This window comes from Aulonocara sp. 'chitande type north' Nkhata Bay, linkage group LG12, assembly GCF_057382095.1.
Source record: "Aulonocara sp. 'chitande type north' Nkhata Bay isolate Kocher_YH1m ecotype deep benthic linkage group LG12, A_spYH_male_GT1.1, whole genome shotgun sequence".
Lineage (NCBI taxonomy): Eukaryota > Metazoa > Chordata > Actinopteri > Cichliformes > Cichlidae > Aulonocara > Aulonocara sp. 'chitande type north' Nkhata Bay.
This window is the reverse complement of record NC_141355.1, coordinates 18,882,458-18,894,960: the sequence shown is the minus strand read 5'-3', so window position 1 is coordinate 18,894,960 and position 12,503 is coordinate 18,882,458. Positions and strand designations below refer to the sequence as shown.

The following is a 12,503-nucleotide window of genomic DNA, read 5'->3' as shown; positions in this document are numbered from 1 at the left end:
CCTGTGGCAAAAATATTTCAAAATTCCTTTTGGGTGCAGTTTGCATGTCTTCCCCGTGCTTGTGCCAGTTTCCTCTGTCAGCTTGTTTCTCCTTGCTTGTTTAATGCTGCCCATTTACATCCACAATTTTCTTGAGAGATGCTTAATCTTAAAGGTTGAACTGCTTCAATGAGCATTAATAAACTAATTATCCACAAAGTTGGCTTTGATCTCCTAACTTCAGTGGAGTTGTAAACATGAAAATTGCTTTCAGGTTTTATCCACCATACAATGCCATCTAAAAGTCTGTTATTGGCAATGGCTTCTTTTTTTCTTTTTTCTTTTGGTATGGCAATGATCCCAAACACCACTGCCAGTGCAGTAAAAACAAACGCAGACAGAAGAACATGCAGTGGAATACCATCAGCCATTAACTGGCCTCCCCAGAGCTCAGATTACTGGATTATTAAAGCACTGTGGGATCATGACAGAGAACAGAGCATAAAGACAGTTATCCTTCAAGAAGCCTGAAGAACTATTCCTGAAGACTACTTGAAGAAATGACAAGAAAGCTTGCCAAAGAGAGTTCAGATGTTGAAGAATAAAGGTGGCCACACCAAACACTGGCTTTCAAACATATTAGAATTGTTGAAAATCTGTTCATACCTCATATGCTGTATTCCCATGCTTTTTGGTAAATCACTACACCTATTTCCCATTTTCCCAGAAAAGTATAAAGAAACGAGAGGTGGCTGAAGACGTTCTCGCAGTACTGTATAAATGAAGAATTTATGAACAAAATCCATGTATTTAATTGCTTTATGTATTCTCAGATGGTAAGCCAGATTTCAGATCAATAGATTTCATTATTGAGCTAACAGACGAAAAAAATTCATACATCTGCCTTTGGGTTTTGATCAAAGCAGGTGAATAATGTATAGTGATGCTGTCATTGTATTCTGAACACAGGGAACCTGTATATTACTGAATTCTGGTTCTAAAACAACTACAGTATTGCCACTCCTACACGAGACACGTCTGGCACACACGTCGAACATAGAGCCACAGATCAAAAACTTCAATAATATCAGCGTAGATGTTTTTATAGTAAATAGTTAAAAAGTTTGAAATAGTGAAGCTGTGGTAGGCAACATATTTTTGCCACATCTGCACTCACTCTGGGCTCCTGTTTTCAGGCTTTAGAAAAGTGAAGACAGAAGAATATTTTAAGTGTTTTGAAGTCAGATGAATTGAGTAGTATGAACAGCATGAAAAAAAATCATACAATAGAGTCCAAAGGTACAAGGAGCTACCTTTTCAGCCAAAATCTGCGACTTATTTTCTTTTTGGTGGGCCTATAAACAGTGAGGGGGGAAGACTCAGGACAAAGGCTGTGTATTTCTTGGCAGTTTCTGTGCCTTTTCTCCTGCTCATCATACTAGAGTTTTAATTGTAAGGATGTCAAAAGAGGACTTAAATTCTTGTGGGTATCCCCATTTTTTCACTTTCGCACTAACTGTCCAGTTTCTGAGCCAAACTCTTCCAGGAAAAGTTAGATAAAACCACATGGCTGAAAAATGCAGCTCCACTGTCTTTCAAAATTGTGTTTGAGCTGAGAACTGAATACATACAAAAATGATGTTCTTTTAGCCTCCAAATAACATTTAATTGTTAGCAAAATTAACAGTTTTTGAGCAAACTATGTGGATGTGTGTAGAAAACGCAGGTGGAAAAGGGGGACATACAAGAACAAGAAGAAATAACACCAGTCAATATCAATGTAATGAGAAATTTCTCTGCTGAATCATCTAGTCCCCCCTGCTAATCTTCAATTTCCCTTCATATAATTTACATCAAATTCTACCATTTTAGAATCCTGCTTTCCCCAAAGTTGGTTTAGGAAGCATTCTCCTCAGTAATCTCCTCAGGGGACGCCTACTCCTATTCAAAAAAAGGTTCCTTGTAAAATGTTGCACGTGACTTAACCATGTTCGAGTTGACATATTGGCGACATGAGGCGATCGTGGCTCAAGAGTTGGGAGTTCGCCTTGTAATCGGAAGGTTGCCGGTTCGAGCCCCGGCTTGGACAGTCTCGGTCGTTGTGTCCTTGGGCAAGACACTTCACCCGTTGCCTACTGGTGGTGGTCAGAGGGCCCGGTGGCGCCAGTGTCCGGCAGCCTCGCCTCTGTCAGTGCGCCCCAGGGTGGCTGTGGCTACATTGTAGCTTGCCATCACCAGTGTGTGAATGTGTGTGTGAATGTGTGGATGACAGGTTGTGTAAAGTGCTTTGGGGTCCTTAGGGACTAGAAAAGCGCTATACAAATACAGGCCATTTACCATATCTGGCTGGCAATGACTCAGATTGCCTTTTACACAATAACATCTCCATAAATTATGGAGAAAAAGTTTTCTGTATGCCTGAAAGTGGAATTGTTTTCATAAGTTGACATTTTAAATAAGCAGTTTTATGTGTCTATAAACGTGTGCACATTTGTTTAGCAGTCCTTGGGTAAATTCCAGCTGATGGACTCCACTATCATGCAAAAACTGGCAACATCAACAACACACACAGACAAAAACAGGAGTATTTTAGAATGGGATCCAGATTCCTATTGATACCAGCATAGCTGAGGCCTTACAGAGCACATGTTCTCACATTTCTAACCAGACAAAGGAGACATAATGTATGGTGATGAAGTTTCAGAAGAGGAACATAAGAAAAGGACAGACAAAATAAGGTGACAGAAAGAGTAGAAGAGAAGATGTGTGTGATTAGCTGGGAATGATCCAGTACTGGTGGCAAACAGCATGAATTACACATGTGTGTGTATTTGTATGTGTGCTCCGATAACTCTGGAACTCTAGGGTTCAGAATATACTGCTTTGAAAATAATGGAGATTCATTTGTCAAGATGTGTATATATATATATATAGCATTCCATATGCTATATGGCTCTTGTGGCAACCAGGTAAGTTTGGATTTGCTTCCACTTGTTGTTTCCCAATGAGTGGAAATAGGAATTCTTTCCAACATTTGCTTTTTTTAATCAAACAAAAAACCCAGGATACCTGTGTATTAGTAAATATATAATTATATCTTATTTTTCATACAGTGAGTACTTCTAATCCCAATTCTGAGGGACAGAGAACAAGCATCATCAGTAAACTTAAACATACATTTAAGTTTAAATATATAACTTCATTTTATTTGGTTAGACTATTTTTGGTTGTAAAGGAGGGTAAAGGTAATAATAAAGTATTTACCTTACAATGCAAAAATGTCCTGAGGAAGAAAAAAAGGTGTACAGAGTGTGTGTGTGTGTGTATGGGTGTTTGTGCGTGACAGGTGGTGAGGGAGTGAACAGGTCAGTGACAAAACCAAGCTAGCACAGAGGCGGGGTATAGAGGGGTGGGTCCAAGCTCAGAATGGCCATCCGAGACCATTGGCTATAAAAGAGGAACTCAGTCCTCTCAGCTTCACAGGCACTCAGGAAATTCTACCAACTGTGTGTGTGTGTGTGTGTTTGTGTCATTTCTCACAGTCTCTTCAACCTGTGACAAGAAGACATGGGCTGGCAAAAGCATTATCTGGATAAACTGTCCCGCTTCTTCCAGATCCGCAACCTGCTGCTTCGTCAAGCCCTGGCAGAGTGTCTTGGCACTCTCATCCTTGTGGTAAGTGCATGTTTGTGTGTGGAAGCGTAAGAATGTGTGCACCTGTGTCTGTGCGTGTATGCATGGAATTCATGTATAATCTCAACACAACATTAAAACAATATTCATCCTTTAAATAATGCTATCTATTATGAATAACCCCTGCTCACCTGTTATATACATATATATGTGTGTGTGTGTTTGTGTGTAGGATCCCAGAGGCGCAACCTCACCCTTTCTTCACATAAAAAGGAGTTATATATGTGCACATGAACATGGAAGTTAATACATGCAAAGTAATGATGATAATTCAGTATGAGGAACAGCACATTTGTTATTGTTGTTTTTGTTTTCAGTATCAGTATTAAAGACAGAGGCCGACAAAAGATGAAATAGAATTTTATCTTGCATTGTCTCAAACATAAAGGTTAAAATAGGCATCAAAACAATAACTGTGAGGTGGACAACTTTTGCTTGCTAACTGAAATATATAGATATACTGTAGAAATATAGACTCCAGAGTATACCATTAAAAGTTGTTTATTTTGAAATGACGCCAAGAATAAAATGGATTTTACAGTTAATAATTTAAATTCTAGCAGGCAGCGTATTCTTTTAATGACTAAACATGATTAATCTTGCAGCACAATGTGATCTGTAAACCTGATAATAACCTGATAATAAACTCACAGAAGCAGGCTACCCCTGATTAAAATATCCCGTGTATGTACATATAAGAAGATAAGATAAGATAAGATAAGATAAGATAGAACTTTATTAATCCCTCGGGTGGGTTCCTCTGGGAAATTCGACTTCCAAAAAAAGCACAGCAACGACCGAAGTTACAGTTACAGAACTGTTATATATATATATATATATACACACACACACACACACACACACACACACACACACACACACACACACACACACACACACACACACACACACATATATATAAATACAGAGACAAATATAAATAAAATATACAAAGGGGATAAATAGAATAAATAGGAATAAAAAATAAAAATACAAGTGAATTGCACATTTCAAGTATTGAGTCTATTGCACTGTTGACTATTTACAAAAAGTATTGCACAAGGTATTGTACAGTGAGGTGCAGAGGCACTGCAGCTTAGTTGTTCCCCCCTCCTTTGTCCTCCTGTTTCCCCTCCCTCTCCCCTCCAGAGAGGAGTTAAACAGTCTGATGGCGTGTGGGACAAAGGAGTTTTTAAGTCTGTTAGTTCTTGTCTTGGGGAGAAGCAACCTGTCACTGAACAGACTCTTCTGATTGTTTATGGCCGTGTGCAGAGGATGCCCAGCATTGTCCATAATGTCCATCAGTTTCTTTAATGTCCTTTTCTCTGCCACTGTCACCAGAGTGTCCAGCTTCATGCCGACCACAGAGCTAGCCCTCCTGATCAGTTTCTCCAGCCTGGATGAGTCCCTGTTTGCTGTGCTGCTCCCCCAGCACACCACAGCATAGAAAAGTACTCCAGCAACCACCGACTGATGATCTACTGATGATCTACATTTGTTTTGAGCACTTTGGATTGATCTATGTTAAATCATTATGGGAAATTAGAAATATTTGACCTGTAATGGTGTAACTCTTGGTGTGACTACTGATAGTACACAAAGGTGTGGTGAAGTTATTCATCAGGACACGTTCAGTGACAGAATAATAGGTGCCACATTTTTCTTATGCAATAATATCTTGCGTAAAAATTCCTCTTTCTTCTTAATTTTTGTTTGTGATTTTCAATGCCTCCAGATGAACTCATGCTCACTGGGTGTGTGCAGCCGTGCGTGTTTTAATATTGTCTGAAATTCATGGTAGATTTGCTCACAAATTGACCATTGCATATGGAAAAAATTAGTTCTAGTCAAAGGCATTTAAAATATGTCATGAACTGACTGAGTAACTTTTCTGTTAGTATAGCGTGCTTAAATGCCTCATCACTGAGTCTAAACTGGCTTTGACCTTGGAAGCCATTTAGCAGCAGCAGCATCAGCAGCAGATTGTGTCTTTGGTTGCCACTGGTGTGCTAAACCCATGTGAAGGTGGAATCCATTTTCCACTTCAAAAGCAGTCTGCTTTCATCTGGAGAGTAGCTGTTGGAATTCCTCTAAGGCTCTTCATCCTGATTTTAAAAAGATCCCACAGAGACCGGTTTCAGGCCTCTCACTCCCAGACAAATCCTAAGTGTCTGTTTCAGTTGGCTGACTGCTCTGCAGTTCTTTTATAAGCTCCCTGACTGTGCTAACATTTGGCACTATAGATGTATGAAATGCTGAATCGGCAACTTGAATGTTTGTTGCTGGGTTGCAGTTAAGCTACATTATGACAGAAACATATGAAGTAACTGTAATTTGTGAAAAGAGCACAGAATCACTGAATATGAGCACTTCTAGAAGTGCTTCTGCAAGCTGGAAGTAGCTCTCCCTGTGTCCAAATTTAGTATCAGATTTAAATGAGACCTTTCTGGTGGAATGCGATCTAAATCAGGAAATGGACACTCACAAGCTAATGGCTGATCATTTGTAATCCAGTGCCTATGACATTAAGAAGTATCAAAAAGACTTTGTTCACACTCCTAAAAATAAAACAGCTAAGCACAATTCTAGCATAAGACTCAGCTATATCCTATTTTTCCAGCAACGGCTGGTCTCATCGTAGGAGGAGAGTTTACACTGAGCACAGTGATAATGAGCACTCCTCAGGCGCCAGTCCCTCTAAAGGCGGTTCCCTCAGACTAACCTCAACGTCATCTGATCTCAGTGAAAAGAATCCTCTTCATGGGGCTTAGAGCACAGAAGCCTAAGCATGGACGCTTACATACTACACTTACAAGCACATCCAAAGAACACTCATGGATATATGCACAAATATAATCACGAGGTACTCTGAACACACAGTTTGACATATCCTGTTTGGTGCTGTTCCATCCAGCCATCCATCCATCTTCTTCCACTTATCTGGGGCCAGGTCGCAAGGGGCACCAGCCTAAGCGGAGGGGCAAGAACTCCCTCTCCCCAGCCACCTCGTCCAGCTTATCCAGGGGAACATCAAGGCGTTCCCTGGCCATCTGAGGGATATAATCTCTCCAGTGCGTCCTTGGTCTGCCCCAGGGCCTCCTCCCGGTGGGACGTGCCCGGAACACCTCACCCTGGTGCTGTTGATAAAGAAAAATGTTCCCAAACCATCTTTATCCTCTTTCCAAGTGGATTAGGACTTGTTTTTCCCCCTTCTTGGATAAATCACTTGGGAATAATGACAGTTCCCCTCCGATCAAGGTCAACATACTGACCTTTCTGTACATGTAGTGTAGTCTTCTCCTGCCTGCCCTTGTTAAAACAATGGATTTCATTCAGAGCAGGTCTCATTCAGTGGGTTTTTGTTTTACAGGTCTCACAAATAATGATCACATTCTTTAATCTCACCTTGACTGACTAACAGGGCCTCTAATGTACAATACTTATATTGTGAGATGCTGAGTATGGTTGATGTCGTACACAAAACTTTGTAAAGTCTTGATATGCAGAATGCATTTCTCAGAGCAATTGGAAAGGTTTTCTTCATTTCAAACAAAAGTCAATGCAACAAACGGACAGAAAACATTTAGTCAAATTTAAATAGACCCATTTAAACAAAAACACACATTGAATTTTTCATTATATTAACTGTTCTACAAGAGAAACAACCAAAAACTAGTGTATTCATTTATTGGGACCCAATTGAACTTGATTTCTCTGCTCTCTCTCCAGATGTTTGGCTGCGGTTCTGTGGCCCAGTTGGTGTTGAGCGGTGGTTCCCATGGTATGTTCCTTACTGTCAACTTTGCCTTCGGCTTTGCTGCTACGTTAGGCATCTTGGTCTGTGGCCAAATATCAGGTAAGCAAACTGATTTATTGATGTTTATGTTATGTAACATGTATTTAGAGCTTTTTTTGTTTTACTTTAGGCAAGGCTGTGATTTTGTGTGATTATGGACTGCACACACTGACATAATGTCAACATCTGCATTTGCAGGCGGCCATCTCAACCCAGCAGTAACTTTTGCCTTGTGTCTGCTTGGAAGAGAGCGCTGGAGAAAGTTTCCCATGTACTTCCTCTTTCAGACAATTGGTGCTTTCTTTGGTGCTGCTATTATTTTTGGCATGTACTATGGTAAGTGAAGACTTCTAGTGATGAGTCAGAATTATCTTATTATATAATTATTAGATAAATATACAATATATATATACACTCAACAAAAATATAAACGCAACACTTTTGTTTTTGCTCCCATTCCCCATGGGATGGACGTAGAGACCTAAAATTCATTCCAGATACACAATATAACCATCCCTCCCAAACAGTGGTCACAAATCAGTCCAAATGTGTGGTAGTGGGCACATCTGCCATATTGAGATAATCCATCCCACCTCACAGGTGTGCCACATCAGGATGCTGATCTGACATCATGAGTAGTGCACAGGTGTACCTCAGACTGCCCACAACAAAAGGCCACCCTGGAATGTGCAGTTTTGTCTCACAGCAAAATGCCACAGATGCCACAAGCAATGAGGGAGCGTGCAATTGGCATGCTGACAGCAGGAATGTCAACCAGATCTGTCGCCCGTGCATTGAATGTTCATTTCTCAACCATAAGCCGTCTCCACAGGCGTTTCAGAGAATATGGCAGCACATCCAACCGGCCTCACAACCGCAGACCTCGTGTAACCACACCAGCCCAGGACCTCCACATCCAGCAGGTTCACCTCCAAGATCGTCTGAGACCAGCCACCCAGACAGCTGCTGGAACAATTGGTTTGCACAACCAAACAATTTCTGCACAAACTGTCAGAAACCGTCTCAGGGACGCTCAACTGCATGCCCGTCGTCCTCATCGGGGTCTTGACCTGACTCCAGCTCGTCGCCGTAACAGACTTGTGTGGGCTAATGCTCACATTCGATGGCGTCTGGCACGTTGGAGAGGTGTGCGCTTCACGGATGAATCATGGTTCACATTGTTCAGGGCAGATGGCAGCTGAGAATGTCCCAGTTCTTGCATGGCCAGCATACTCACCGGACATGTCACCCATTGAGCATGTTCGGGATGTGCTTGACCGGCGTATACGACAGCGTGTACCAGTTCCCACGAATATCCAACAACCTCGCACAGCCATTGAAGTGGAGTGGACCAACATTCCACAGGCCACAATTGACAATCTGATAGACTCCATGCGACGATGTGTTGCACTGCATGAGGCAAATGGTGGTCACACCAGATACTGACCGGTTCTGGGTCCCCAGACCCCCAATAGCGCAAAAAACTGCACATTCCAGGGTGGCCTTTTGTTGTGGGCAGTCTGAGGTACACCTGTGCACTACTCATGATGTCAGATCAGCATCCTGATGTGGCACACCTGTGAGGTGGGATGGATTATCTCAATATGGCAGATGTGCCCACTACCACACATTTGGACTGATTTGTGACCACTGTTTGGGAGGGATGGTTATATTGTGTATCTGGAATGAATTTTAGGTCTCTACGTCCATCCCATGGGGAATGGGAGCAGTAACAAAGGTGTTGCGTTTATATTTTTGTTGAGTGTATATAATTATCATATCTTATTATTTAAGCAGCAACAACAGCAATAATTAAAAAAAAAAACATCTTATTATTTGGATCCCATTAGATGCCCTGTGGGACCATCCTGCAAGTTTTAATGTGACTGGACCTGATGCCACAGCTGGCATCTTTGCTACTTATCCTGGAAACCATCTCACCCTTGTCAACGGTTTCTTTGATCAGGTAGTCTTTTGAAATGCAAACTGGTTTTATACACAAATTTTAAGAACAGAATATAGATGGGATTCCCTCTTACATTTCATTTTTACCACACAGATTATTGGCACAGCAGCACTGATAGTTTGCATTCTGGCCATTGTGGATCCTCACAACAACCCTATCCCCCAAGGGCTGGAGGCCTTCACTGTGGGATTTGTGGTTCTGGTCATTGGATTGTCTATGGGCTTTAATTCTGGCTATGCAGTGAATCCTGCCAGAGACCTCGGACCACGTCTTTTCACCGCTATAGCTGGTTGGGGGAGTGAGGTTTTCACGTCAGTGGACAGATTTGAACTACTTTTCCTTCACATTGCCTTTACAGTGATCCCTACTAACACTTACTAACTCTTATTCTGTCTCTGTCCAGGGTTAGACAAGGCTGGTTCCTGGTCCCTGTTTTTGCTCCATTCCTCGGTACCTTCATTGGTGTAATGATATACCAGCTGATGGTTGGTTTCCACATGGAAGGGGAAGTACGTGACAGGAAAGAGAGCACAGAGCAGGAGACTGTCCGACTCACCAATGTGACTTCCAAAGACAACTCCAGAGAGGCTGTGAAAGAAAGAAATGAGTGTTAGTCCGTTAGAGAGATGTCACTTAAAAAAAACATGCACTAAATACATAGTATCCCACCCTCACTTACTTCCTGACACAGCTATTGTTCTCAAACAATTGTTTCTGTTGGGACTTCTCCCCAGATAGATGTCAGGTTACCTTCTGTACAGTTGCATGTTTATGTGTCATAGTTTAGAGACTGACTGTGTGAATTTAAATATGAATTCAGAAGCAAAGAATTACATTAATTCTTTTATGACATGAACTTTCAGATTTTAGTATCTACAACACCAGACTTAACAGTATTGTATGCTTTACACCAATTTAATTTTAGATAATCTTTTTATGGAGTTTTTTACATACTTTATATTCTGTATATACTTAGTTAGATTAAAATATTTTTAAAAATCCTGTTCTGTGCTTTTCTCAGCCCATTTCAGTGGGATATTAAAACAATCAAACATAAGCATGTTCAAACATTTGTCTATCTTGTCTATATAATGAAAGTAGTACATTTCACTTAATGTAGGCGCCACTCAGTGACATTATCATACCTGTGCAAACTGTTGCCTCTGTTATCTTGGGTAGAGAGATTGTAGCGAGGGTTATAGGGATATAATCTTTCTACCCTTTACAAAGACAATCTTGAAGTAACTAAATCTGCTTCTTTCTTATATCCACACGTGTTTCATTTTTGACCAAATTTTCTAAATAAATGTTATTTAAAGATATTAAATTCCATTTCCATGCTTGAAACTAGTGTGAAAAAAAGTCTTATTTCATAGAAACATATTGCCTACGTTCATCGGTGTCTATTGATGAGTGTGTTTTTTATATCCTTTTTGTCCTTTACTAGGTGCCAGACTGGACAGTGACTCTTTAAATTTTGTATGTAGGTTGAGGGGAAATGCTTTTGAATGATTGCAGTAAAGTTCTCCTTTTTGTTTTTGCATAACGTAAGTGTGGTTCATGTTACTCTCCTGATATTCCTTTTTCCTGTTTGTCAGAAGTGCTTCTCATTTCTGAACGTGACTGTACTCTGATTACATGAGATAAAAAGTACAAAACATTGTCATAAAAATAAGCTAAAGTGACACATAAAGGTTCACTTCTCAGACAGACTAGCTTGCGCCTATCCCCTTCTGACAAACTAAATATATATCTTACAATAATGAACAATTGTGGGAGCAATGTATAAAAGAGTAATTCAGTACTTTGCCCTTCATACTCACTGTTTTCACTATAGCTAGGGCTACCAACAACGCCACCTTTGGAATTTCACCCAAAGAAATAAGTACTAACACCAGTAAGGTACACAGGTTTGTTCCACTAATATGAGGCAGGAGATGTGATTTCACAATTAAAAGTTATACTTCGTTACTCAAAGAAAACTTTTTTTTAAAACTCTACACATTCAACCATAACGGGAATGGGGGTTGGTGTTCAGAACTGAGGATGGTCAACTTGACGGGGAGACGATTTCAACAAATAAAAAAGATAAATAGATCACCCCAGACACTTGTGAGCATGCACTCAACTGCGAAGAGAATCTGGCACCAACCACACACACAGCACATAATAAAAGTCAGCTGGGAAACCCTCCACCACCTTCAGCTCTCAGCCTGGAAGCAAAAGGGACGAAATCAGCAGGTTTATACACAAAAAAAGGATAAATTATACGTTAAACTTAATATTAACAAAATCCTTTCACAATTTACCTAACAACCGTTCCTTAACAAAAACTACAAAAGTTAAACAATACTTGATAAAATAAAAACAGTTCAAAATGAACCCCACCTCAGACACACAACCCATATACATTAAAATATTTAAGGCCCGGGTTAGGGAATCAAACTCAGTCGCTGCTCAACCAGCAGAATTTGTACTTGTTTGTGCTTTTTCTGCCTTTAGGATTGTATTTTCTCTCTTCACTCACTAAGGTTAATTATGGAGTTCCACAGGGTTCAGTGCTAGGACCAGTTCTGTTTACATTATACATGCTTCCCTTAGGCAGCATCATTAGAAGGCATAGCATACATTTTCACTGCTATGCAGTTTACACTCAACTTTATCTTACGATGAAGACAGATAACACACACCAATTAGTTAAACTGCAGGAATGTCGTAAAGACATAAAGACCCAGATGAACTCTGATTTTCTGCTTCTTAATTCTGTGAGCAACATAGTGAGGAAATGGAAGACCACAGGGACGGTTCTAAGGCCTAAATCTTAGATAAGCAGAGGCAAATGATGATGAGAACAGTCATAGTCAACCCACACACCAGCTCCAAAGACCTGCAACATCATCTTCCTGCAGATGGTGTCACTGGGCATCGTTAAACTATTCAGCGCACTTTGCACAAGGAGATTCTGTACGGGAGAGTAATGCAGAAGAAGCCTTTTCTGCACACATGCCACAGAGTCGCTTGAGGTATGCTAAAGCACATTTGCACAAGCTTCATTTTGGAATAAGGTGC

At 40.6% G+C, this 12,503-nt stretch overlaps 1 protein-coding gene across 1 annotated transcript; it reads left to right on the top strand.

The window, feature by feature from the left end:
• The first annotated feature begins 3,471 nt into the window (after positions 1–3,471).
• On the top strand, positions 3,472–11,005 carry LOC147317256 (aquaporin-3-like). Its single transcript, XM_086314031.1, has 6 exons — positions 3,472–3,654; positions 7,402–7,528; positions 7,667–7,804; positions 9,319–9,434; positions 9,528–9,745; positions 9,838–11,005. Exons 1-6 carry the CDS (start codon positions 3,547–3,549, stop codon positions 10,046–10,048), a joined length of 918 nt encoding a protein of 305 aa, XP_086170157.1. The 5' UTR covers positions 3,472–3,546; the 3' UTR covers positions 10,049–11,005.
• Positions 11,006–12,503: the final 1,498 nt, after the last annotated feature.